Source organism: Siphateles boraxobius, unplaced genomic scaffold, assembly GCF_051911475.1.
Source record: "Siphateles boraxobius isolate OS27281-9 unplaced genomic scaffold, OSU_SipBor_1 3, whole genome shotgun sequence".
Lineage (NCBI taxonomy): Eukaryota > Metazoa > Chordata > Actinopteri > Cypriniformes > Leuciscidae > Siphateles > Siphateles boraxobius.
In genome coordinates, this window is record NW_027508919.1 from 7,017,398 (window position 1) to 7,045,168 (window position 27,771).

A 27,771-nucleotide genomic window follows, 5' to 3' on the forward strand; every position below is an offset into this window, starting at 1 on the left:
TTCATCTCCATAAAGCTTTTCAGCAGATGGAAGCATGAAGTGCTCCAAAATCTCCTGATGGCTAGCTACCTTGACCCTGCCCTTGATAAAACACAGTGGACCAACACCAGCAGCTGACATGGCACCCCAGACCATCACTGACTGTGGGTACTTGACACTGGACTTCAGGCATTTTGGCATTTCCTTCTCCCCAGTCTTCCTCCAGACTCTGGCTCCTTGATTTCCGAATGACATGCAAAATTTACTTTCATCGGAAAAAAGTACTTTGGACCACTGAGCAACAGTCCAGTGCTGCTTCTCTGTTGCCCAGGTCAGGCGCTTCTGCCGCTGTTTCTGGTTCAAAAGTGGCTTGACCTGGGGAATGCGGCACCTGTAGCCCATTTCCTGCACACGCCTGTGCACGGTGGCTCTGGATGTTTCTACTCCTGACTCAGTCCACTGCTTCCGCAGGTCCCCCAAGGTCTGGAATCGGTCCTTCTCCACAATCTTCCTCAGGTCCGGTCACTTCTTCTCGTTCTGCAGCATTTTTTGCCACACTTTTTCCTTCCCACAGACTTCCCACTGAGGTGCCTTGATACAGCACTCTGGGAACAGCCTATTTGTTCAGAAATTTCTTTCTGTGCCTTACCCTCTTGCTTGAGGGTGTCAATGATGGCCTTCTGGACAGCAGTCAGGTCGACAGTCTTACCCATGATTGCGGTTTTGAGTAATGAAACAGGCTGGGAGTTTTTAAAAGCCTCAGGAATCTTTTGCAGGTGTTTAGAGTTAATTAGTTGATTCAGATGATTAGGTTAATAGCTCGTTTAGAGACCCTTTTCATGATATGCTAATTTTTTGAGATAGGAATTTTGGGTTTTCATGAGCTGTATGCCAAAATCATCAGTATTAAAACAATAAAAGACCTGAAATATTTCAGTTGGTGTGCAATGAATCTAAAATATATGAAAGTTTAATTTTTATCATTACATTATGGAAAATAATGAACTTCATCACAATATGCTAATTTTTTTAGAAGGACCTGTACACACACACACACACACACACACACACACACGTTTCCTGAGTGTCCAAATATCCGCTTCTGGTGGCTGATTGACATTGTAGGTAAGGTGAAATAAAACGGATAAAGGGCGACACCTACTGGACGTGTTGGAACGTCAAATTGCGTCCACTTCAGTTCAGACGGTTTACAACCTTACACCAGAGAATGCTTACACTAAATTATATAGACTATAATTGTTTAATTAGAATTTTATTCAAATGTTTTTTTTTATTATTCAAGTCATTTTTAAGCCTCTGGGTTTTTCATTTTAGCTGCCTCCTGGTAGGTTTGCTAGCTATATCTGCGGAGTAGGCTATCTTGTTCAGCACTGAGACTTGATTGGACACTTGAGAGAAAAATAAACAAGTCTATTCTGAAACAAGTGCGTTTATAAGTGCAGTAGTGAGTGAATATTGGGGCAACACGGGCAGCATTTTAATTCAGCCGAGGGGTGTTTCCATCAAGTGTCCGTGTTGGAATGAGAGAGAGAGAGAGAGAGAGAGAGAGAGAGAGAGAGAGAGCGAGAGAGAGCGAGAGAGCGATAAATGAGAGCATACTGTCAGTATGTGTGTCAGTATCTGCATGGCTGCCACAGATGTAAACATCTATTCTGTAAGTTATTTACATCTTTCTTTTATGGCACATATTATTCACAGTTTAACATGCATAATTTAATTTTTGATAAAGTTGCAATGTGTGATTCGAGAGGTAGCTATGACGGCTGGATTAGTTGGTCAAGAGTGTTTAACTTTTTTTCCACATTTCATAATTTCCCTATGTTAATGTGCTAATATGTGCAAGATGTTGTTATATGGAACATGTGTTAAGATGTTGGTTGCAATGGAGAAAAGCGTGAGCTTGAGTTTTATTCGAGTTGGGCTTCATCATCATATTTCCATCACTGTGGTGATTCTTCACAATGCATGCCATGCATGTCTGTTATAGGCTACTATTAAAAAAGCATTTATATACTTGTAGTTTATATTTATAGATTAACATTAGGGTCTAAATCCATTGTCAAAGTCATTTAAAGCTGATTAGTTCTTGTAAGCAGATCAGCATTGCGGCTTCTAGTTGCCGCTTCAGTCAGCATGCATCACAATGTCTCTCCTTTATGAAGTTTGTGATGTTTTTACATTTTTGTAAAAGTATCATCCTACTACTGTTCAGTTATGCTTTTAAAATAAATAATAAGCTTTTAACTCTGCACTTAAAGGATGTTTCTCAGGGCAATGGCAGTGGAAACCTTCAGTATGCTGAGAAACACAGGCTGCATAAAGAGCCCTTTGTGCCCCAGTGTGTGTGTTAAGAATACTGGGGCAGTGGAACAGATGAAGGCTGTGTGAGACACTTCCTTGTGTTTGTACAGAGTGAGGATCTCTGAATACCTCAGCATGCTGCTTTTCTCTGTGATCGAGACTCAAAACCCTGGTCCATGCATACCAATATGCTCAGTTACAAAAAAGACATGGGTTTGCTTCTCCACTTTGATCACTATCTCCATATATTAATAGACATATTAGGGAGATCAATGCAAACTGATAATATTGTGAGATATTATTCAATTTAAAATAACTATTTTTATTTTAAAAAATTTTAAAATGAAATTTATTCCTGTGATGGCAAAGCTGAATTTTCAGCATCATTACTCCAGTCTTCAGTGTCACATGATTCTTCAGAAATCCTTCTAATACGCTGATTTGCTGCTGTAGCAAACAGTTGTGCTGCTTAATATTTTTGTGGAGACTGTGACACATTATTTCAGGATTATTTGATGAGTAGAATATTCAAAAGAACAGCATTTATTTGACAGCAATCGTTTGTAACAATTTTCTTTACGGTCACTATAGTTTTGATCAATTTAATTAATTGTTTAATAAAAGTATTAATCTTTCTTACCCCAACTATATGCAAATGTATTATTACATTTAGCCAACTTGTATCTTACTTGTATTACTTGTAATAAACTTCTATACACTATAGTACAGTATAGTATAAATTTACTGTTTAATGGATTATTAAAACCATTATTGAAGACAACAATAAACGTTTTGTTAGATGTTATTTGCTTGATTACATTCACTATAATGTCATTTTGTGTGTTTTTTAAAAAAAAATTTTACAAAGACCCTAGTGTCAATTTTTCATCATGACACTATCAATGTTTTCCTTGTATGTCATGTCAAACTTTCTTGATGTTGTAATTTCCCAGTGTGAGGAGATGAGGACTCTCTCTCTCAACGGTCATGTCGGTTTTGACAGTCTTCCTGATCAGCTGGTCAGCAAATCAGTGAGCCAAGGATTCAGCTTCAACATTCTCTGCGTAGGTGAGGAAGAAGTGCTTTTAAAACCCTGCAGAGCTGCCATTTAAATATTAAGATTGTAGCTGGAGATTTCTTTGTTTCTACAGGTGAAACTGGGATAGGCAAATCCACTTTAATGAACACACTTTTTAACACATCGTTCGAAAATGAAGAGGCCAGCCACTTCCAAAACGGTGTGCATTTACGCCCCAGAACGTACAACCTACAGGAAAGTAATGTGGATTTGCAGCTGACCATTGTAGACACTGTGGGATTTGGCGACCAGGTTAATAAAGAAGAAAGGTAATGCTTATGCACAGAAAGTTAAATGAATGACATTGATCATGAAACGTCATCAAATCATAATCTTACACCTTTTATTGTTTCTCTGCAGTTATAAACCTATTGTGGACTACATTGATGCCCAGTTTGAAAACTTCCTTGAAGAAGAGCTTAAAATTAAACGCTCCCTTTATAACTATCATGATTCACGCATCCATATCTGCCTCTACTTTATTGCTCCCACTGGACATTCACTGAAATCTCTGGACTTAGTCGCCATGAAGAAACTGGACAGCAAGGTGTCGTATTCAGAAAGTGTTTGTCATTTATATATATATATATATATATATATACAATTATACATAGAATTATATTATTCATGTATATCCATATTTGTCCTTCCCAACCAGGTCAACATTATTCCCATCATTGCAAAGGCAGACACTATTTCCAAGAGTGAGCTTCAAAAATTTAAGATCAAGATCATGAGTGAATTGGTCAGCAATGGTGTTCAGATCTACCAGTTCCCAACAGATGATGAAGCTGTGACTGAAATAAACTCTTCTATGAATGTAAAAGGAACTTAAGGGAATATACATATACAACAGATACACACTATGTTCCTATAGAGGCACCTTTAATGTTGAGCCAGTGACTTGTGTTGCAGGCGCATCTGCCTTTTGCTGTGATTGGAAGTAGTGAAGAAGTTCAAATTGGGAACAAAATGGTACGAGCCAGACAGTATCCATGGGGAGTGGTACAAGGTAGGTACTGCTGCTAGCGGATAACGTATTATCATTGTCTTACTTTAGGTTAGAAACAATTGTCAAATTGGTCAATGCTATATTTTTCTCTCTTTTTTATTTACTGTTAAAAACAGGAAATGTTTTAGTGCAAATGAATAGCAAAGGATACAATTACTTGACTTTGTACAGTATGCTTCTTGTGCAGCCACAGGGAATTATGTAGACAAAAAAAAGATATATATATATATTTTTTTTTTTATTCATCAAGGCTGCTAATCTGACAGCAAATATTTAAGATTTCTATTAATGGCTGACAGTATAACCACAGCTTATCTTAAACATAGTTTTTCAACATTAATGCAAAACAACAAGCAAACTGTCTTGATTGCAGAAGACATCATGAGAACTACACCAGATTATTAAATTCGGCATGAAATGGAAGTTGTGACGTATATATCAGAGTGAAACGGCTTCTTGTACAAGAAAAATAAGGCGGGACTTGATTTTGTCTATCAGGAATTGATTGGACCATTGGATGGTTGTGGTTTGCAATTGGTCGATCTCATTTGAGTGACAGGCCCTTACACCGAAAAACACATCGGCTGCATCCGAAATCACATACTCTCTTTAGTAGGTACTTAATTTGAATAAGTAATTACTTTGTGACCGCTTAAAAAATATGTTCTGTGTAGTAGGCCCTATGAGTGAGTGTAGTATGAAAGTAATCTGGACGTACTACATTCGCCATGTTGTCATTATCATGTGATCTACAAGTGTCAGTTACGTTGCTTCACTGTCATTCATAAATCTTCTCTCATGGCCTAATAGGATAGTAAAGTGTCCATCTTATGCACACATCAGAATCTCGCCGGAAGAAGGTCATCGGGTACTTTTTGCCTACTCTTTTATGAGTAGGCCTACTGCAAATTCGGTCATACTATTCTTGTCACATAGGCCTACTGTTCGGCTTTAGTAGGCCATTTCGAATGCAGCCATCATCTTATAAGAGATAAACGGATAAGTCCACGGTCCAATAATTTATAATACTGTAATATTCCATAAAAAAAATAATAAGGATGGTCAATTTTGATTTCATGGTGACTTTAATGAAATTACGATGTCTGGGCTTTGTCCTCAGTGGAGAACGAGAGTCACTGTGATTTTGTAAAGCTGAGAGAGATGCTAATCCGTGTCAACATGTTGGACCTGAAGGAACAGACCCACGCCAGACACTATGAGCTGTACCGCCGCTGCAAACTGGAGGAGATGGGCTTTAAAGACACAGATCCTGACAGCGAACCCTTCAGGTACTGCAAGATCTCATCCAAGACACTTCTGGAACGAATTGCTAACTTGTACTAGTTAGTTTAGTCTTGCTATAAAAAAAAACAGTACATTGATTTAAGATGCATCATATGATCGTGGAAACATTATATAGGTCCGTTTTGTAGTTTGGGATCAAGTCTGTTAATGCTTATTACTATCTGTCCTCACATTCAGTCTGCAGGAGACATATGTGGCCAAGAGGAGAGAATTTATCGGCGAACTACAACTCAAGGAGGAGCAGATGAGACAGATGTTTGTCAACAAAGTAAAGGAGACCGAAGCAGAGCTAAAAGAGAAGGAGAGAGAGGTATAAACCACTGTTTTTTTAAAATGGAAAATATGTTCAAAAAAATGTTGGCATCATTTCAAGACAGTATTATGTGTACTAGTGTTAGTTTAATATAAATGGTCATTTAAAACTACACTTTAACTGCTTTTGGTGCAGACACTGCCTTAGAGTAGAATAAATAATGAAATTCCTTTTTTTTTAAATAAATCATAAAGTAATAAAATAAGCAAAAGATTCTAAATACTTGTCATTTCAAATTAAAAAATAAAATAATCTTTTTATTAAATAAATTAAAGTATTTTAATAATAGTAACTTTTAATGAAATCATAAAATATTTAAATACATGTCAACATTTATTCATAAAATAAAAAAAACATTTTCATAAACTTTTTTATTATACCTTTATTTAACCAGGAGGTCCCATTGAGATTCAGAATCTCTTTTACAAGAGAGACCTGGCCAAGGTAGCAGCCAAATCACAACAAATACACACACAACAAACACCAAATTACATTTTCATGATAAAAGAAGTACAAAAAGAACACAATGAGACTCCTAAGAAAAACAAGAACATGTCTCCATCACAGTACTCTTTACAGTAGTTTTAAATTCATTAATGGACATAAGGGTGTCTAGCCTTAGCTCTTTTTGTAGATTATTCCACCCCCAAGGTGCTAAATAAGAGAAAGCAGTTCTTCCCAATTCGGTTGTAACTCGTGGCACGTTAAAAAGCAACCACTTTGAAGAGCGTAGCTGATAAGTACCAGAGCAGACAGAGAGGAGGTTACAGAGGTACAGTGGAAGTTTGCCAAGTATAGCTTTATAAATAAAGATATACCAGTGCTGTTGTCTACGAATTTTAAGTGATGTCCAACCAACTAAATCATAAAGAATGCAGTGATGGGTAAGGGACTTTGTATTTGTTATAAATCGTAGTGATGCATGGTAAACTGAATCAACATGACGCAAGATGGAAGATGCAGCATGCATGTACAATATATCTCCATAATCAATTACAGACAGAAAAGTAGCTTCCACAAGTTTCTTCTTAGCACTAAAAGTAAAACAAGATTTGTTTCTAAAATAAAAGCCGAGCTTGACTTTAAGTTTCTTGACTAAAACAATAATGTGTTCATTGAAGGTGAGCTTATCATCTATCCATATCCCCAAGTACTTGTATGAAGACACTCTCTCAATTGATTTCCCATCCAAGGACAAGAGGCCACAGTTGTCAAGTATCTGTGCCCGAGCTTTTGAGAAAACCATAAACTTTGTTTTCTGTGTATTTAAAACCAGTTTTAGACTCAGTAATGTGTTTTGCAATGCCTGAAATGCAGTCTGAAGTTCCTGCACTGCTACAGAAATGGTGGAAGCCTGAGTATAGACCACTGTATCATCAGCGTATAAATGTAATTTGGCTTGAACATCTCTATCCAAATCATTTATAAAAATTGAAAACAGAATGGGTCCTAAGATTGATCCTTGAGGGACACCTTTAGTTATCTCAAGAAAATCAGATTTATAACCTTCAGCATAAACACATTGAGTACGATCTACAAAATAATTTTGAAACCATGCAACAGCCTTCTCACTTAAACCAACTGAACGTAGTTTAGTCAATAACAATCCATGATCAACTGAATCAAATGCCTTAGAAAGATCAATAAATAATGCAGCAGAGTGTTGCTTCTTATCTAAGGCCCCAATAATATCATTTGTCACTAAAGTAGCAGCAGTAATAGTGCTATGGCCACTTCTGAACCCTGACTGAAAATTATTTAAAATGTTGTTGTCAGCTAAATACTGTTTTAACTGTACATTCACAAATGATTCCAAGATCTTTGACAGAACAGAGAGTTTTGATATTGGACGGTAATTATTCAATTCTGATGGGTCTCCACCTTTATGTAAAGGGAGGACATAGGCTGCTTTCCAACTTTTGGGAATGGAGTTGGAAAGAAGACTCAAATTAAAAATATGTGCTATGGGCTCAGCAATAATATCAGCTGCCACTTTTAACAGAAAGGGATCCAGATTATCTATACCTGCTGACTTTTTGTGATCAATGTCTCTGAGGGCTTTATGAACTTCTGACACTGAAATCGGTTTAAAATGAAAGAATTCCCCATTTACATTTACATTTTCAGATGCTGACATGGCAGGACATGGGACAGATTTATTTACGGTTTGATTAAATATGAGTCCAGCCTGAATAAAGTGTTTATTAAACTGATTGACTATGACTGCTTTGTCTTTTATTTCATCTGAACCAACTTAAAAAAAAAAAAAAAAAAAAAAAAAAAATTGCGAGCATCTCAGCGCTGAACTAGGGGTGTTAATTGATTAAACATTAACAGAATTATTTAAATGGTACGCTCATAATAAATAATTTAATTTATTGCACAAATCAAATAAAAGCGAGTATCTCATTAAATGAACTCTTGTTTTGTATTCCCAGCTTCATGACAGATTTGAGATGCTGAAACGCACACATCAGGAGGAGAAGAGGAACCTGGAGGAGAAGCGTAGAGATTTAGAAGAGGAGATGAACACCTTCAACAGGAGGAAAGTGGCTGCAGAAACCCTACAGTCTCTTCAAGGCTCCTCTGCCATGAAAAAAGACAAAGAGAAGAAAACGTAAGCCTTCTCCTCCCTCTGAGACTATCTGTTCCCATCTCTGGTAGTCACGGTCTGTGAATGAGCCTGATCTGTGTCTGCATTCACAAGCGTCTGAGGTCTTTTTGTTTGTCTGTGTTGGCTGGGCTCTGATGCCAGGGCAGAGGATTCTGGGATAGGAGAGCTTCAGTGCTGTAATATTGGAGCACACTGGCAGATGGGGTTTTGGCATGTTTAAGGATAGAGAGACAGATGATGACACTAGTTGCCTGGTACTGCCAGCTGCCGGATCAGCATGCATTTACGCCCCATGATTAAGTGGGTTTGCCATTTTTTGCACTCACTGTAAATAAAAAAATGAGTGCTTGATTTCTTGAAATATGTGTTAGTGCTCTGTTTTTTGGCTGGTTAAACATTAATTTTTAATCTAGCTGATTTTATTAATGTCTATAAATATTTTCTTTTCAGTTGATTGGCGACCCAAGAAAGCATCAGCATCATCACTGCTCAGTAGCTATGTGATCCACTGATGTGTACCTAATTCTTCTTGATTTACATTTTTATTAAAGGCATAGTTCACCTAATAATGTCAATTTTGTCATCATTTATTCACCCATGTCATTCCAAACCAACCCTCTTTTGTGGAACATGAGATATTTTTGTTCATACAATGGAAGTCAATGGTAACCATAACTGTTTGGTTACCAACATTCTTCAAAATATATATATTTTTGTGAGCCACAGAAGAAGAAAAAAAGGCCTACATGTTTGGAACATCAGCAAGGTGAGTAAAGGATGAGAGAATTTACATTTTTGGGTCAACTCTTTCAAGTAAACATGAATTGGTTTGATTGAAACCAGTTAACTTTGTCGTTGTCTTACATTCATACAGAACTGGACTGTTAACATATCATTTAAAGTACTGTAAGATTATTAACCAGCATAATGATGATATTTTTTAATATCTCTACTGATATTATGGCTTACCTCTGCTACATAATTGCAACTGTATATTTATGAATTTTGAAATAAAAAAAATACTTTTAGTTTTTAATCTTTATTTTATTACTCACCTCTATAAGAATGGAGATAAATATAGAAAAAATATATTTAATTTAATTTAAATAAAAATAAAGATAAATGAATGCACAAACAAATAAAATATAAATACAAAGTTAAAATAAAAATAATGTTAAAATAAATACAAAAAAGTAAAATAATTAATTCAGGACTAAACTGAGGTTAATAAAAATTAAGTTGCATTCATTTTATCAAGTCATATATCTTTATTTAATTTCCTATTATTACACTTATTTATTTTTAATTTATTCAGGTTTGGGACTCCATATACAAGAACCACTCAATAATAAATATAAAGAAAATGTTTTATTTTATGCACGACCAATTCAATTAAGAATATACTACAAGCCTTTTCTTTGAGAGAATCAGAAAAATATATATATTATTTTTGATTAGTGCCTGCTGCTGCCTCAAAGTTTGAGTTTTTTACTTTAGTCAATTTTCTTTAGCCTATTTATTCTTCCGTCTGCATATTCTCTGACCTCAGAAAGGTATTGAACTAGAAGATTTGTGTCAGCCTTAGTGGCTTTTGCTAAAGGATTACCACTTGTACTTAACCAAATCCCAAAAGCACTTCAACAACCAGTTACTTACTGAATTCTCCGGAGCAAGAGATGCATTTCCAGATGGTGTTTGTTATTAGTGAAGCATGTGCCTGAACTGATTCTTTACAATCTTTACACCTCAACCACCTACAGACATGCATTGTACTTCATGACAAAATGGTATATAAACATTGCAATGTAAAATGAGGAAACTTAGCTTGTGTTCATTCTTGAATCATTTATTGTTCTGTTGAAAATGTGTTGCTCATATGACTCAAGAGTCACCGGCATTAAAGGAATACAGAAGGGTTAAAAAAAAAAGAAAAAAGAGTCTGCATTCTTCCCCAAAACTCAACAACAATCTAACCGTCATCTCTCAGATCCAGTAAACAGACTGAAATACCCTTGATAACAGTTAAAAAGGCATCATAAGGCCATGGTGGAAATGACAAAAGATTAAAAAAAACTTGCATGTGTCTCTGCATAATCGGCTTTTATATCTTACACTGACCGGCCGCTGGTCCTCAGACCTCAAAAGCCAGACAAAAGACGTGAATGACCTCTGATCTGAAACAAAAGGATAGCTGGAATGTGCTCTTGTACAACAATCAGTTAAGTTAAACTAAAATTTCACGCTCATTCTCATACATAGACGAATACAATAAAACTTATACATCTATGAGGAGATAACTGCACCCTGGTTGTTTATTTTAACCAAAGTTCAGTTTAAAAAACAAACATAAAAGAAAAAAAATTCAAAATCAATGTCCCCATCTTTATGATGGTGTATCCAGCATGTATTTGCTCTGGCCTCTTCTGGCTGAATAAATAAACTCTCTTATGATTGGCTGACCATGTATCAAGAGAGTATCTCCCTTGATTGGTGGACACGCTGACACGGAGTTATAATTTGCATACGATATCTTCAGTACTTAATCTAAATAATCTTTCGATTAAAATGTTGTGCTCTAGTAACTTGTGTCTTTACAGGTACTTTCGCTCCTACTTGCCGAGTGTACAATCTGTCATCAACGAGTCTCTTTGGCTGAGAATTTCATCTGGCTGATGCAGCCATATAAATCTGACAAACACCTTCCCACCTAAAATAAACAATCATACATCATATATGCCTGCATTTTAATATCATCTTCTTTATCAAACGTAAAACTTATAATAGACATCTGTACCTGTATAAAATAACAAAAAAAAAACCTAAGTAATAAATTATAGGAATAGTTCACCCAAAAATTACAATTCTGTGATATGCACGCAATTCTTGTGTTTTGTGCTCGAAGTTTGAATATGCGTATGCGAAAATTCAATTTGAGAGTTGTGACTGATGGCAGAATTTGCAATTAATAATGAATTAAGATAGCTTTTGTGAGGAACAGATTGAAATTTATTACTAGGGAAGCACCGATAAAAAAAACTTTGGCCGATACCGATAATTCTTTATATTTGAGAGCCGATAACCGATCTAAATCCAAATTTTTATATAATTTTGGAGAGCCAGAGTACAAAAACAAAGGTCTCACCATTAAAATCCATGTCTCAAGCACACAATGTTCTAATTATAATTGTATGTAGCCTGTATGACAGACTTGAACTGTGTATGTTGTATGTTTCCTTTTTTGAAGTGATTCCAATCATATTTCAAGCAATTCAAAACCATCTTGGTGAACTGGAGGGAAGGGAAAACAAATCCATTATTTATAAGCTTTAATATATCGGCCAAATTGTATTATCGGGCTGATAACGATGACATTAACAATGAACGTGTATATATGATGTATCGTGCATCCCTACTTCTTACATTAGACCTCGTTTGGATCACATGTACGGTGCTCTTTTTGTATTTGCTGACATTGGACACTTTAGTCTGGAAAAGAGCATTTGTTAAAATATCTTCTTTTGTGTTCCACAGAAAATAGAAAGTCAACCTGGCTTGAAACAACATGAGGTTGTTAAAGGATGACAGAATTTAAATTTCTAGGTGAACTGTCCCTTCAAAGGTTTGAAACTCTGGAATATGCTAGATTGAACAGTGATTCACGTCCTAAATGTTTAAAATGCTTATTGGCTGACTGCTGAGAGGTTTGTGGTTTCTGTTGACGTCATTCTGGGTGAGACAGCAGTGTGTTTCACATGGTCCCGCCTACTAAGGCTGAATGTCCAGTGATCATCGGACAGTCTTGTGTACAAGTTGATAGGTAATACATTGAAGTACCAAATGATTCTTTAAATAACTATGAAAGTCTGTGTTATTTGTGTACCATATTGATATTCAAAAAACCAAACACTGTAAGACTCGTCTTCACTGGTCCACGTTCTCAGTGTATGTCCTCCACAGTGACTGATGAAGTTTGACTGGGAAACACTTACGATTTGTCTTTGTAGTCCTTTATATGCTTTTTTGCATGTGTGGTTGAGCAGCTTTACACATATCTGATCGAGGCTCAGAGGGCAAAACCCGCAGAGTGAATCCTGATTCTTTCTTGTCAGTAGTTCATACTGAAATCTCATAGGTTGTTCCTCCAACACCAGTCACTTTCTTCACCCCTCCTGCAGGTTTGTGTGAGTGGGCGTGATGATTGGCCACGTTTTCTTTAAAAGTCAAGCTAAATGGTTGGTGGGAGGGGAAAAAAGAGAGAAATGTAAATAAAATTAGATAGGATGCATGTGGAAAAGTTAATAATAAAGCCAAAAACACCTTAGATGCACTGAAAGTGTTGTAGGAATATATGTATTAAATGTAACAGAGACAAAGCAAGCAAGACACATTCACAAACAAGGTTTAAAGTCAACATTAAATTACAATCCAATTTTTACCATAATAGCTTAATTGTGACGTTGAAGTCATGTGACCATGGTGTAGTTCATTTACAGTCTACATTTAGCTTTTTACTTCTGCCGATTGTATTTAGTTTTAAAAATTCATAAATGTTGTGTCCATTTGTGAAGATTATCATGACAAACAAAATGTTTAGGAATCAGAAACCTTTGTTGTACACAGCTATATACAATAATCCAAAAGCAAATGAAAAATTCCTATTGTGTTTTTGGCAAGGGAACCAGGGTGACACTAACTTCCGTGCTGCCTACAAAAATACATCATCCCATTCCCTGCAGAACTCTATATTATAATATTCAGAAATTGCTGCATTAAGATTTTAGAAAACCTATTTTAACTACAACAGCAGTCTAATCCGCCTTGGTAATGTCAGGCGCAAAGGAAGTTTTTTCAGAGGTAGAAATGTTAAATATTACGGTTTTCAAATATGTTGACTTTTAAGACATAAAAATTTGCAAAATAAGACAAACCTTAGCACAGAGACACAGTCATCCATATAGCCACAAGGCAGGAGGAGGGAGGGCAGAAGAGAGCAGACGAACGTAAAGAAAGAGAACAGAGAAGGAAAAAGGACAGAGAAAGATGGAGGGTGCGTACAGAAATTCGAGGGACAGTAGAGTGGCCATGGGTTGCAGGAAGAAAGAGACAGTGTTACTGAACAAAGAGAAGAAGAGAGACCAAACCAAATGAATACAATCACGAGCACTGGACCTCAATGTTCTACTTGACCATCATACACACAGGCGTGCAGGTTTTTTTGGGGGGCGGGGAAAGAGACGGCTAAAATCTGCAGGCATTACTCACTTCCGCACCGGAGTCCCGCCCCCTGATGTTGTGGGGCGGTGCTGTAATTCGGCGCCACCTCCGTAGGATAGTGATTTGCCCAGAGGTGTATGGCCAGGGGCAGGGCCAGGAGGAGGGGAGCCCAATGAGCGAGCGCGAGGAGAAAGGGGTGGAGCTCGAGAAGGGGGTGAGCTTGTTGGGCGCAGGAAAGCTCTGTTGGGGGAGGGTCTTAGGGGGGCAGGGCAGGCCTGGAGAGAGCCCTCCCTCTGCTGAGCAGACAGGTAAGGGGACGTGTACCCCAAAATAGGCGGGGGCCCCGGTACTGTGCTAAGGGAGTTCGGAGGATGCGGTCTGGGCGGGGACAGCTCATGAGCAGCAGACTCAAACTCTGGACTTTCGGAGGGCGTCAGCAGGCTTTCGTATGACAAGCTGCCGTTGCGCGTCTGATTGGCTAAACTCTTGTAGCTAGTGGAGGTCGTACCCTCAGATATGAGGGGCCCAAGGGCATTGTGGGCCGTTTGGGCAGAGCGAAGGCTTGAGGAGCAAGAGGCTGCTGCTGATTGGAGGAGGGTGTCTGTAAAAGAAGGGTAAGATCGCCCGCCAAACGCAGAGGCCCCACCCAGCCCCCCCGAGCCAGCTCTACCCCCCTCCCCTCCCCCACGGCACCCTGCACCCCCCCGGCTTGACAAACTGGGGTCTGAGAGGTAGCTGGGCTGCCCAGTGGTGACGGGGACAGAGACAGACTCAGTCATACTGTTCCCTCGACTCATCTGAGAGGAAATAGAAAGACAGAAAGTGTACACCAAACGTTCCCGACAGCTGGAGCATCACTGAAGAGATGAAGGATGACACACAACTGAAAGTTTGAGCAATCCACACTGTACAGAAGGGACGTACGGAGCCCCTAAGGGGACATTGGAGATTGTAGGAAAAATATATTTAAATGTTGAGCATTTGCTTGGAAACCTTTTGCATTCTTGTGCAAAGTTTTGCGTTAGACCACATTGAAAAGCATAGAAATACTATAATTCAGAGCTTTTGAGAACCATCCGTTAATCTCAAAATAAATCCTGTATCTGAGAATCTTTTGCTTAATTAAACAGACAGGGGCAAAATACAGTCACTGCAAGTTTAAAATACTCAAAATAGCACATAATAAAATGCAAAGGTTTTGCGAGCGAATGCAAAAGTTTGCGAGTGGACGCAAAGTGTCTCAGCAAAATGCTAAGGTTTTTGCGAGCGAGCGAACGCAGAAGTGCTGAAACGGTTTTTCTTCCCATCACCATGTCCCCTTGGGGGCTCCGTAGGAACGTATGGAGGCACAATAATTATGTTTAAAACATCAAGGAGGATTTGACACTAGATACATGCCATTTTTTACAGAATGGATGAAAGAAAGGAGTCAAGTTATGCTTCGGAATGAGAAAAACGGCAACAGGAAAGAGTCCAGCTTGAATAAAACGCAACAACTGCATAGTCAAATGACAAAACACAAGAGCAAGGTGCAAAACACACCATAACAACAGACGACTCAAATCTACACTTACTCGCTCACTGACTGCCAGTGATTTCAGATAATAAAGAAAAATAATAAAAGAAAGGATTAACAAAAAAGGGGGGGAAATGCAATGCAAAGTGCATTATGGTCGTCTTAAACTAAAACATGTATTTGACAGTTTCTGTACCTGAACTTATGCGTAATCCACTTGGACTTACCTTGCTGGAATGTGTGGAGGCCGTGTGGTTTTTTCCTGGGCTGCTATAGGCCGGCCTATATTTATACAATGAAGGTGTGGGTGGAGTCTCGTTCAGCAAGCTGCACTCTGATTGAAAGAAAAGATTGTTATAAAAATATATAATTTTTTTCTTTTATCTTTACTTGACCTCATTGGAAAAAGTAATATTACTCATGATGCATCTATGATGTGCACTAACCTTCATTTTGTGTGTGAGCCAGCCCAGGGTATCTGTGCTCTGGTTTGGGTGGTGGAGGTGGATCAGCATCAGTGGACTGACTCTCCATTATCTCCAGACTACTTCTAGACTGAAGTACGTACACACACACACACACACACGTACGTACATACACACACACACGTACGTATGTACGTACACACACACACACACGCACGTACACACACATTTTTTTTTTGCACAGCAGTATCCAAATAATTACTAGGCTACAACAATTACATATCAAATTCACTGAGAATATTTTAATTATTATAATGCATTAAATAAGCAATTCAATAACCACTTATTGGCGCCCCAACAATAAGAAAAACAACTAATAAAAGTCCAATATGGCTCAAAAACATAGCTCAAATTATTATCAATCAATGTCTAATTATGTTCCGCTCTATCGTTTGAACCAACAACCTATCTGTTACCAGCACAAATCTCTAAGTTAATCTATTATAGCTTATCTATTATGTTATATTTATTACATTATTTTTATTTATTTACTGAATCAATTTACACTGCGCAAAAACAAAAAAAAACTACCATTACAGACCTACTCCATTTGGAAAGCAATGCGGCTGCAAACCATGAATATTAGCATGATGAAAAAGGTATGATAAGATTTTTGTACCTGCTGGATGCCATTATCCAGGACTTTAGCAGCTAGCTGGGCTTCAGATAGAGGCGGCCGCAAAAATGGTGGCTGGACCTGAACAGAACGAGGCTTTCGTAAGCGACCAAGATACCTGCCCAAAAAAACATTTACATACAATTAGAATTTAATTTTCAACAAAATCTGCAAAACACATTTTTATTTGTAAGGGTATACGATTTTTGAACCTGGGAGCCTGCGAACTACACAGCACGTGTGCAATGTTTTTCAAACATCCGTGTGTGAAGGGGTTAACGCCGCCTCTGAACTTCCCGGTCACCTGAGGGTGAGGAGAGGAAAACACACCCTTGGAAATCAGGCAGAAAAATAACATCCTTCTGTTCGACTAAACATACAATGTGGACAAAAGACACACCCAAACACAAACACACAGACACACCTGTTCATTGGTCGTTCTCCCTCTGGCTACAAGAACAACATGGAACCCAGTGAGTCCCGCAACCGGGACAAAAAACAGACCAGCTACACACATCACTGCCATACTGAGTAGCGTGTTAAGGATACCAACAGAACAGAACAGAACAGGTTGATGTGTATTTATGTGCACATGCGTATGTGGGTGCATTATGTGTAAAGGATACGTGACTCCAGCTTGGACCTGGTCCAGTTGTTTAGTGTGATGGAGGATGTATAGCAAACTGAAGCCAAACACATCCATAATGTGAATAGTGAGCGAGAACAGGAACAGAAAGAAATAACGATAGTTCCGCCTCCCAATGCAGTTGTTCACCCATGGGCAGTGATGGTCAAACTCCTAAACACAGAAACACATGCATGTACACATTTAGACAATAAAAAAGAAAAAGAAAAAAAGTCAAGACTTTAACAGAAACACTGAAGACTTTGTTTAGTGTGAAACTACGATGGATATGCGAGTACCTCCACACAGTTGTCACACACGGAGCAGTGTGAACAGCGCGGTGGTCTGTAAAAGCGGCACGTGGAGCACCACTTCATCCGCACCTGAATGCCCCTCACCTCCACCGTCTTATAAAGCGGAGCCCGGAAATCATCCTCTTTATCCTCATCTTCCTCAGCTGTAAGACATGTGCGCACACGTCACAGGTCAAACACAAAAAATACTGTCCAGGTCATACTTTCCCACCAAAAGAAAAATTAAAGGAAATTATAACTCACGTTACGAAAATCAAGCCTAATTTTAAATTATTCAAGAATTACATTTTTATTGGGGTGGGGGGGCATTATGCTTATGACACATGATATATACATATATATACAATTTGTACAGTAAAGTACACTAGTGTTAAAAGTAGCGATGATAACGTGCATCACTACTTTTAACACTAGTGTACTTTACTATACGAATATATATATATATACAGCACCATATTAGTATCGGCCTATATATGTTCATTTTCAATGTTACCATTATCAGCCCGATAAGACATTTTGGTCGATATATTAAAGCTGATAAATGATTTCCATTACACGAGAGTAGATGTTAAAACTTCATGCTGCTTTGTACTCGGCTTTCGCCAAGATAAGCACCAACTAAGACATAGCTTTACAGTAACCTATGCTTCTCCATCCATTTATGCTTCTTTCCATCTGGTGACGTGAATCTCCTTCTGTCTGGTGTTAATAGTGTATTTGTGCGTCAGCACACACAACGGCTGCAACCACAGTGCGGTCCCCCCATAGCAACCCTCTGGATTGAGCGGAGTAGGGAACATCTCTAGGGTCTTCAAGTGGGCACCTTCCGTCCTCAGTGTTTCGTCGACTAGCCCACGACACCTCAAGAGGGCTCGACAGTGACTCTGGCGTCCCAGAGTCACCCCCCTCCGTCCCCCACTCAACTCAGCCCAGCTTACTGACCTCTACTTCCCTCTTGCTGCTGAGACCTAACCACAATCTCACAATCTCTCCGCAACCCAACCATACGCGCCAACCCGTTTGACTATGGCTGTCGATAGTCAAATAATCCATTAATAATGGATTATTTCCTTCAGCTGAGACACTTTAGATGCGTGCGCACTGTTTGCCATGATGGTTTTGAATTGCTTCAAATATGATTGGAATCACAAAAGTAAATTACAGTTAAGTGCAACATGTGCAGTGCAAGTCTGTCATATAGGCTACATAAAATGATTATGAGAACATTATAATTATGTGCCTGGGACATGGCCTTTAATGGTGAGACTTTTGTTTTTGTAATCAGGCTCTCAAAAATTCTAAAAAAATTTGGATTTAGATTTATCGGCCAATATATCGGTTATCGGCTTTCAAATATAAAGAATTATCAGTTATCGGTATCAATATTTTCATATCGGTGCAACTCTAGTTAAAAGCTTAGGGTAATAAGATTTTGTTAAATGTTTTTGAAAGAAGTCTCACCCAAGCTGCATTTATTTAATTATAAATAGAGTGAAAACAGTAATATTGTAGCATCAACCCCTTTAATCGTGAAAGTGAAAAAATGAAAAGTGCCCTTTCGGTTGTATTGAGGTGCCCCTTATATCTAGATCCACCCACCTTCACAACCCTAAGCAGGATTTACTCACATTTTCTCAATGTAAATTACATAAAAATAAACTGAAGTGTGTACCTCTAGGAAAGATGCCGGGGTCCATGAATGTGGCCATACAGAAATTGGCCAGTGTGAAGAGGAAGACCACAGCATTATAGAGCGGAATGGTGGAGGATATCCTCTCTGACAGCCACGGACACCTGCACAGAGATTTATCTCATTACACGTACAGTAATACTGAGACACTAAGTTCCGGTATAAATGCATTTAGGTTCTACTCACGTGAAACAGAGAAACAGTGTAGTGGCCCCCACAAGGAAGGCGGTCGCTGCGGACACAGGCACATAGCGACTGGGGCTGAATGGCCGGGATGGGGAGGGGTCTCCAAGAGCCCCGCCCAAACTGAGACCCACAGGCATTTGGAGTAGTAAAAAAAAAACTGGGGAACAGGGGAAGCTGTCAGAGAGAGAAGAAAGCCTGTCTCTCACTTGAGTGAGGATGGTGTGTAGCTATGGCCATAATAACTTTAGTGAAACTGATATAAACAGAATTATGTTCTCACAAATCATCAAGGTGCATTTCTTTGCTAAATCAAATGTTAACGTAAAATAGTGCAGTGTTTTTTTTTATACGTCTGTGGTGATACATAAAAAATAGACTCAATTCATAAACATAATTTGCGATACTGCAACTTTACTGTAATACAAAAATAGCTCTAGTTTAATCAAAAATAAGTTCATATGGCTTGAATGTAACAAGATTTGGTCATTAAAAGGAAAATCAAATGACAGCAAAGCTCTTTTAGTGCAAATCTCTGGTAAGCCCCATGTTACACCAAAAAGAGCTCAAAGAAAGCAGCAATTTGAGTTCAGCCATTCATACAGAATATCGCTCAGAGACCAATCTCATATTTCTTAAAGCATCACAGCAGATGAGCGCATGCGAGTATGATATCAGACTTCAGAAAGAAAAAAAGTTTGAGTGGGAGGTATACAATGAAACAAAAAGTATAAGGACAGTATACAAGACAAAAAAAAAAAGACTTTCTTTCTACAAACTCAATGGGAGTCTGGATTCCCCCTGGATCAGTCCGTCTAAGAAAAGATCGTAATAACTAGAACAAAATATAAAACAGAGCTCTTGATGTCTTGTGCCCTAAATGAGAGCTCATTCTCCACTCTTCTCGGCTGATCTATTCTCACACTTCGATAAGAGACAAACTGGCCGAAAAGCGAGCAGAAAAACAGTTTCCCAGGTCGCAATCACACAAATCTTGCAAGTTTAGATATCCACATGATAACGTGGCAGAGTTGTTTTTCAGAGGTTCATATGAAAAAAAGTAAAGCCCGCAGCTGAGTGCGTCCACCACAGCAATTCCACACAATCCGTATATGTCCAGGGTTGAAAACTCCAAGTCTTGGTGACACATGAGTGTGCAAAACCATTTTACCCCTGCATAGTGTCCCATGAGGCCTTTCTTTCCTCACATGGATGACACTGATGAGTCTAGAATGCTGCCTTGCTCCTTTCAGATTCCTTAACAGGCCTGAGCGGTGTCTATAAGAAGGAGATAATAAAACACGTAAGATGTGAACACATGCCCTGATTTTACAGATTCTTGACATTCTCCATACCAGTTCCATTGAATTTACAAGCAGCCCGTATCAAACGAATGATCACATGAACAAAGCGAAACAAAGCAATGGATTGTGAAACATACATGTACACACACATTGTGTTGAAACCTGATCATGCTTTTGCTGCTCTGTGTCACAACTTCTGACTCACCAGGAAAGGGTGTGCCTCTTTTTTCCTGTATTCTCCACCAGATTTTTTTGTATACAATTCCCCGCAAAACTGTCCCCCTTTTACAATCCCCTTTTTCTCCTTGGCTTTGCTGTCCCACTGACCACGCAGTGACCTTGAGCCTTGCAAACACAAGCCTTATTACACGACTCATAATCTTCTTTTCTTCCAGCTACTTCTGCTGTCTTCATTCACAGTAACACCTGAAAACTGGTTCAGTTCATATGGGAATTATATCTTGATTTGATTAATTAATAAACATGTTAGATCATATCTGACCATCAACTTTTAATCAATAATGAACTGGATGATGGATGTCAGATGATATGTGACCAGACAACATAATCTATAATAAACTGGAAAATTATTTTAGGATGTCACTGACCTACAACGGTCAGTTTAACAAGTATAATCTTGTAAACAGTGACAACAATGTTTTTTTCACCGGTTAGCTTTAATGTTTACAAGACAGGTCCAATTTACTGTAGATGCACTTCGAGGAAGAGAAAATCTACATTTAAAATAGTTTTGAGTTGTCCACCTACCTAGACATGCTTTGGCTTTGTATGTGCATGGCACACGTTTGAATAGAACTAACGTTATAATACATAAAAAAACATAGGATAAAAACGCTGTCTAGGTAACGTTAAGTTAACGTTAGGCATTAGCGGACGCAGTCATTCACTAACAGTTACAGCAACAACACAAACTAAACTGGTGAATTGAGTCCCAATATTACTTAAATATCAAAAAAAAAAAAAAATTCAAACATAAAAGCAAAATTCAGAATAAAAAATCCTACGGTTTTGTCCCGTGTCGTTAAGCTTATCACCCCAGCTAAGAATATAGCCTAACGTTAGTCCTCCAAAATACTAACGTTAACTTACCTTATACAGTAAAACAAGACTTCAAAACACAGAACGAATGCATATTGATTAAGTAGTAGCACAGATAACTTATAAACCACAGTAAAATGCGATCATTTAACTTTTCACACCGTGTTTAGGCTTCAGTTTAACTAGGCCGCAAAGTTAAGCCTGGGACTCCATTTGTTACAGCCTCGACTGAAGGAAACTGAAACGCGGAGCTATTGATCCGATTTCAAAACAGAGCAAAAGCAAATGGCAATTTGAGCCTAAACGCTTTTAAATAAATAACACATCTATTATGAATGACATCCACTGGTATATACTCACTCTGAGTCCTATATCCCCACTTTACGTACTTTAAAAGGGTGGCGTTTATTCACACATCCTGTGATTTGGAGACTCAGTTTCTCTTCTGCATCCTAGCCAGGGTTAGCGGTACTAATATCTGATGGGATAGGAGCTTCAGCTCTCTCTATCCGCTCTCTCCCTTAATCTCTGTCTTTCTACGGTCCGGGAAAACGGCTTTTGATCTGTGTATACGCCCGGGGCTGAAAACTCCCCAAGTCGTTTATCCGATGCAGAGTCTGATAAGCCAAAAATAACCCCTTAACAAGGCATCATCATCATTTCGGGACACCGGCATTGGGCATCCAGAGTAAGATCCGGAAGAGATTCGTGTCTACACACTATGTAGAATGTCAAACTAATAATTGCTCTATCTGTTTGCTCAAAGGATGTAATTTCACTGAAGAAAAAATTGCATGCAGAATAACGTAGTCAAACTGGTTTTGGTTTGTTTTAGTTCAGAAGGACATATAAAATTGCAACTGAATTTATTAAAGAATAAAATAACAGCAGCTTTTACAAATGTACAAAATTATTAAAATTAGCCCTTTGAAAACCAAACATTGCTACAAATACTTGTATGCTTCTATTTAAGGTCGATGAAGCGAATGTCCATGATGAGCAGAGTGTGTCGTGGCAGCGGTCTGGGCGCCGGTGAGAGTACCGTCATCACTTGAGCTTGTGTGTCCACTGCTGTCACCACTATAAAGCCACACACCGGACTCTCCAGAATCCCTCTGCTCTGACCTGCACCCACCTCGGTTTCATCCTCCACCGAACTCACACTCAGCACGTGGTGGGTCAAATCCCTGCCCGGGCTGACTGGGACGAGTTTGAGCTGGGTGTCGTCCTGAGACATACCCAGGGGGAGACAGGAGTCTGGGATGGAGGGCGCACCAATCTTGTAAATGCGCACATCTGAAAAACGCACATCAAAGGCGTGAGGGTAAAAGGAAGTTCCACGGAAACCATAGAAGTATTCCCGGATCTTTTCGTCCCGTGACTCTCGCCGGCAGTCCTTGGAGCGTTCCACCACCCCACCGGATTTTGGCAAAAGGACAACACGTACAAAGTGTGGCAGGTCACGTTTAAGCTCATTGTAGAGACGCTCCTGGTCCAGGACTAGAACAACATCCACCTGGAAGGCTGAAGCACAGTGGACCAGTGCCTGGTAGCCTGAACCTTTGACCCAGCCACATGTGTTGATTATACAGCCACCCACACTAGCTTTGCGGTTCACTTCACAGCGTTGGGAAAACACTTCTGCAAGGCTTGAAGTCAGCTACACACAAAGAGAAAAAGAGAGACATTCATTATAACACATTCTTTTAATTAGTCTGGATGATGCATAGTGAAGTCAACTTGAAACAGTATTCACAACCTGTTACTTCAGTAATCTGACATACACTACCGTTCAAACTTTTAGGGTCGGTAATATTTCTTATGTTTTTGAAAGAAGTCTCTAATGCTCACACAGGCTGAATATAACATAACTATTAATTAAATATTTATTCCTGTGTTGGCATAGCTGAATTTTCAGCATCATTACTCCAGTCTTCAGCGTCACACGATCCTTCAGATATCATTTTAATATCCTGATTTGCTGCTCAAGAAACATTTCATACTATTATAAATGTTGAAAACGGTAGTGCTGGTTAAGATATTTGTGGAAACAGTGATACATTTTTCTGAATTCTTTAATAAATAGAAAAAAAAAAGGTTTTAGCAAACATGTAAAATCTAGTGTCAATTTTGATCAATTTAATGCATCCTTGCTAAATAAAAATATGCTAAATATAATAATTTCTTTAAAAAAAAAAAACATTACTGACCCCAAACTTTTGAACAGTGCTGTATTACAATCAGAATTATACTAAAACAAATATTAAAAAAAGAGAAAGAAACAGAAACAGTTAAAACATTTAATATCATATATAACAGTATACAACATTAAATATTTAGTAAGTACTATTCATTAAAAAAAGACTGACTTTTAAAATTGGAATAACATGCACTAATGGACAAAGCACCATAAACCTGGAACATACATTAAACAAGTTAATGGCTTAACTATTTGATTTAATGTTTTCTTTAACAGTCCTACTACTCAAAGCTAGGGCTGGACACGGATATTCGAATATTCGTTCGGTGTGTTGGTATTCGATTTGAAAATGTGACATTCAAATATTCTTTTTTTTTTTTGCACACCTGGCATCCCCCTCGAAATGGTTCTCATTCGCGCTTGAATATGTTTTACACTATAAAATCTGGTGAAATATAATACTTAACATATAACTTTGTTATATCTACTTATCTATATTTGCTTCTTCTTGGACTAGTAAATGTGTTCCTGCAACGGGAGTATTCTCTGACTAGAGCGCAGAACAGCGGAGTTTGTATGGACAGAAGTGCATGCATGAGCTTGTATTTTAGGTTAAGCTGCGTTGCTTTGAAATTGTGGAACATAGAATAATAGAAACAAAATGTAGTATCCTTTTTACCCTTATCAATCTAAATTAATCTACAGCTAAATATAGGAGACTTTGAGATTTTACTGGGACGTCACGTTTATTTTTCGTTTTTCTTTATTTAAATTTAGTTTTTATTTATTTAAATTTAGTTTTTCTATATTTAAATTTAGTTTTTATTTATTTAAATTAAGTTTTTATTTATTTAAATTTAGTTTTATTTATTTAAATCTACCCTACTTTGTCAGTGAGAAAAATATTATAAGACTACCTTATAAAAAATATTGCTTAAGTTAAAAGACATGTGTGTGTGTGGGTTTTATATCACTAGCGCACTGTCCGTTCTCGGAGCATATAGGCTATGCCCTGCATGCGTGAGGCGCGCCGCTTCTTTATTTAAATCTACCCTACTTTGTCAGTAATTTGTTAGTGAGAAAAATATTAGACTACCTTATTAAAAATATTGCTTAAGTTAACAGACCTGTGTGTGTTTTATATCACTAGTGCAGTGTCCATTCTCGGAGCATATAAGCTCTGCTTGCGCGCATCCGGCTCGCGCTGTTCTGTAGTTTATTAAAAGTTTATTAATTCTGAACGTATCGCGTCTCGCCTGTCTATCTATATTGCACCAAATACGACACTGCGCTCCCTTGTGAAGTCGTTTGGATGAACGGTTCTCGAAATAATCAAAATGCAACGGACAGACAGATATAGGCTATAGAGATTCCGAAGCTTCGAATATTCGATGTTCATTACTACAGAAGCTTCGAAGCTCAAAAAATGGTAGTCGGACCAGCCCTACTCAAAGCTAAGATGATTCTTGTTACTAACTCTTTCACCCTAGTAATACTGATACCGTTTCTCTGAAATAATTTTAAAAAATGAGCAATGTCACAATGCAACCAGTGAGTACTTAATTTCTCTCAGTTACTGCTACAAAAACTGACTTTGCTGTTTCTGCATCAACAATTACAGAAGAAGAGTGAGACTTTATAACTGCGTTAAAGTGAAAGATAAATGCACTACTTCTCATTATCATTGATTAAACAGTGCCAGGATAGTTTGGGGCCAAGATCAATCTGCTCCAATAATTTATGGCCCAAAGCTCAGTGTATCACTGAAGTATAAAGACCACAATCCCTTAAGTGCAACTTTGCCATTACCTTGTTGTAAAGTTTGATGTTTGTTCCTGGTGTGGTGGAGCCAAAGTGAAAGACAAGCGGAGCCTGCACAGAGAAGCCTTCTTCTACATCAGCAGGACGCTCAATGCACAGAGCTGCCATAGTTCCAGGTACAGAGACCTAAAGACAAGAACAATTAAACATGCACATAGCGTTTCATTTCTTACGATTCTGTAATGTTTAGCAGATCTGCATTGATCCTTCAGGCATCCTTTACTCACACTGCTCTGCCCGACATCCAATTCTACCAGCGTAGGTCTTCGTCCCAGTCGCACAGCACAGTTCAACAGCACTCGACATAATGTTGTCTTTCCCACATCAGTCGGTCCGACAACCATTACCTATGACAACATACCCTGTTTAACAACTTAATCACATATATAGTCACATATTCCCACCCCTAAATATACACTACAATTGTAGTGCTTTTGTCACCTTTGGCTTGCTTAGTTGGGGACACTTAATATTCAACAATATTATTGATCTGCCAGCATTGACACCATTATATGAAAACTGAACGATGACATCACTGTTTTCTCCAGAGCAGCTATATATATATATAAATGAACTAAATTAATAACTTTTTTTACAACAAAAATTAACCATCACTGAGTCTGAAAATACAATAGGATCATCGCTCTCACCCCAATGGCTGGGTGAAGCTGTATCTCTGTAAAGCTGCTTTGAAACAATCTGTATTGTAAAAAGCGCTAAATAAATAAAGGTGACGACTATTCAAAAGAGGGTATTATTATTTTTTTTGTTGAAAAAGTCTCTTTTCTTTATTTGATCAAAAATACAGAAAAACAGAAATATTGTGAAATATTTCAATAAAAAAACTGTTTTCTGTTATGGAAAAGCTGAATTTTCAGCATCATTACTCCAATCGTCAGTGTTACATTATCCTTCAGAAATCATTCTAGTGTATTGATTAGCTGGAAATTCTACTGATTTCAGTGGAAACTGTGATACTTTTTTTCAGGATTTTTGATGAACAGACAGTTCATTCATTTATTTGAAACAGTAATCTTTGGTAACATTGACTTTACTGTCATTTTTGATCAATTTAATTATTTTTTGCTGAGTAAAAGTATTAATTTCTTTCAAATAAAACCTTACTGACCCCAAACTTTTGAAATAAATTGCCTGTTAACATACCCTAGGGCCTCTCTCATTGTCTTTCTCTGCTTGACGTCTCATCTGCTCTAGAGCTGCATGGGTGTTGAGATACAGCATCATGGGTGTATCTTTGGAGACATAAGCCACCTATATTTATGGAAGACAGACATGTTTGAACTGACTCTTCGTTCCTTGTCATTATAGCCTCTGACATAATTTTAACCTCTCTCACCTCTGTCTTGCCTGAAAGTGCCACAGTGCAGCCATGCCAGGTGAACACAGCGATCTTAGAGCCTGGCCCGAACGTGTACTTCTTATTTCGGTTCAGCTCGGATCCGAACACCTCTGCCATACCGGAGAACAGCTCGAGTTGGACACGTTCTCCTGCTTCGACCTCAAAACGCAGTTCTGTCTCTCTCTCCAAGTCGAATCGTGTGCCTGAAGTCCCAGCACTGCCCGACGAGCTCAGGCCCTCCTCGGCTGACTTTTCTGGGGCTTCTGCAGTCATGGCTGTGACCGAGAAAGAACTAGAATGATTAAGGTTTGCGTGCTACTTGTATTCTTAAACATGAGAAGATATCAAATGATTGTGCTATACCTGTTTGAATTCGTCACCTCTGAGAAATATTTTGGCAAAAACCGTGTTTTTTGTTTGAATTATGTCACACCGAATTAGCTTGTTACCGTTAGCCCGTTAGGCTTTTGCAAATAATATTTGTAATATATCGTAACGTGTATACTCTATTCCAAACATCCACTGTTCAAACTACATCTCGTTATTTACAAATACTCGCATATTTCTTCCCTGCAGACCAAAGTGTTGTCAAACCAACATACCAGACTGATGAAGCCGTGCTTTGTCGCGTGTAGATGATGTCATGCGATGGTTGACCTATGACCAACATTCTCTCAGCATGCAGATAACACTGCACAGATTATTTACTGTATTTTGACTGATTTTTTTTAAACTATATGACTGTGCAAATAAAGAATAGA

At 38.2% G+C, this 27,771-nt stretch overlaps 3 protein-coding genes across 7 annotated transcripts; 1 reads left to right on the plus strand and 2 right to left on the minus strand.

The window, feature by feature from the left end:
• Nucleotides 1-1,391: 1,391 nt before the first annotated feature.
• septin8b (septin 8b) lies at nt 1,392-9,189 on the plus strand. 2 transcript variants are annotated; one of them, XM_077247640.1, is made up of 10 exons: nt 1,392-1,654; nt 3,255-3,369; nt 3,453-3,648; nt 3,740-3,926; nt 4,038-4,199; nt 4,295-4,391; nt 5,512-5,680; nt 5,874-6,006; nt 8,448-8,626; nt 9,074-9,189. In XM_077247640.1, the coding sequence occupies exons 1-10, from the start codon at nt 1,607-1,609 to the stop codon at nt 9,075-9,077; spliced, it is 1,290 nt and encodes a 429-aa protein (XP_077103755.1). In that variant the 5' UTR covers nt 1,392-1,606; the 3' UTR covers nt 9,078-9,189. The 2 variants fall into 2 exon arrangements, with proteins under 2 accessions (XP_077103755.1, XP_077103756.1); XM_077247641.1 differs by having other exon boundaries at nt 1,541-1,654; nt 3,255-3,365.
• Nucleotides 9,190-10,448: 1,259 nt separating this feature from the next.
• zdhhc5b (zDHHC palmitoyltransferase 5b) lies at nt 10,449-22,284 on the minus strand. 3 transcript variants are annotated; one of them, XM_077247644.1, is made up of 12 exons: nt 22,019-22,284; nt 19,270-20,544; nt 19,066-19,187; nt 17,379-17,536; nt 17,081-17,253; nt 16,879-16,981; nt 16,667-16,758; nt 16,458-16,572; nt 15,800-15,908; nt 15,581-15,687; nt 13,886-14,634; nt 10,449-12,848 (listed from the first exon to the last, which is right to left on the minus strand). In XM_077247644.1, exons 2-12 carry the CDS (start codon nt 19,404-19,406, stop codon nt 12,737-12,739), a joined length of 1,977 nt encoding a protein of 658 aa, XP_077103759.1. In that variant the 5' UTR covers nt 19,407-20,544; nt 22,019-22,284; the 3' UTR covers nt 10,449-12,736. The 3 variants fall into 3 exon arrangements, with proteins under 3 accessions (XP_077103759.1, XP_077103758.1, XP_077103760.1); XM_077247643.1 differs by having other exon boundaries at nt 21,990-22,236; XM_077247645.1 differs by lacking the exon at nt 22,019-22,284 and adding an exon at nt 21,791-21,998.
• Nucleotides 22,285-22,445: 161 nt separating this feature from the next.
• Nucleotides 22,446-27,684, minus strand: clp1 (cleavage factor polyribonucleotide kinase subunit 1). Of its 2 annotated transcripts, none has more exons than XM_077247646.1 (6): nt 27,613-27,684; nt 27,008-27,285; nt 26,815-26,922; nt 25,878-25,997; nt 25,639-25,776; nt 22,446-23,289 (listed from the first exon to the last, which is right to left on the minus strand). In XM_077247646.1, the coding sequence occupies exons 1-6, from the start codon at nt 27,653-27,655 to the stop codon at nt 22,594-22,596; spliced, it is 1,383 nt and encodes a 460-aa protein (XP_077103761.1). In that variant the 5' UTR covers nt 27,656-27,684; the 3' UTR covers nt 22,446-22,593. The 2 variants fall into 2 exon arrangements, with proteins under 2 accessions (XP_077103761.1, XP_077103762.1); XM_077247647.1 differs by having other exon boundaries at nt 27,374-27,653.
• Between the last annotated feature and the right edge of the window lie 87 nt (nt 27,685-27,771).

What these genes read in the sequence shown, in the direction of transcription:
- zdhhc5b (XM_077247644.1), bottom strand. Translation starts at nt 19,406, where the DNA reads ATGCCTGTGGGTCTCAGTTTGGGCGGGGCTCTTGGAGACCCCTCCCCA. An exon ending in TGTAGTTCGCAGGCTCCCAG is followed by an intron (nt 16,573 to 16,666) that starts GTTCAAAAATCG and finishes TTTTTTGGGCAG; the next exon opens with GTATCTTGGTCGCTTACGAA. An exon ending in TGGATAATGGCATCCAGCAG is followed by an intron (nt 15,909 to 16,457) that starts GTACAAAAATCT and finishes TACGTACTTCAG; the next exon opens with TCTAGAAGTAGTCTGGAGAT.
- clp1 (XM_077247646.1), bottom strand. Translation starts at nt 27,655, where the DNA reads ATGACATCATCTACACGCGACAAAGCACGGCTTCATCAGTCTG. An exon ending in ACAATGAGAGAGGCCCTAGG is followed by an intron (nt 25,998 to 26,814) that starts GTATGTTAACAG and finishes ATGTTGTCATAG; the next exon opens with GTAATGGTTGTCGGACCGAC. An exon ending in ACATCAAACTTTACAACAAG is followed by an intron (nt 23,290 to 25,638) that starts GTAATGGCAAAG and finishes CTTTGTGTGTAG; the next exon opens with CTGACTTCAAGCCTTGCAGA.
- septin8b (XM_077247640.1), top strand. Translation starts at nt 1,607, where the DNA reads ATGTGTGTCAGTATCTGCATGGCTGCCACAGATGTAAACATCTATTCT. An exon ending in CAGATGTAAACATCTATTCT is followed by an intron (nt 1,655 to 3,254) that starts GTAAGTTATTTA and finishes GTAATTTCCCAG; the next exon opens with TGTGAGGAGATGAGGACTCT. An exon ending in AAATAAACTCTTCTATGAAT is followed by an intron (nt 4,200 to 4,294) that starts GTAAAAGGAACT and finishes CTTGTGTTGCAG; the next exon opens with GCGCATCTGCCTTTTGCTGT.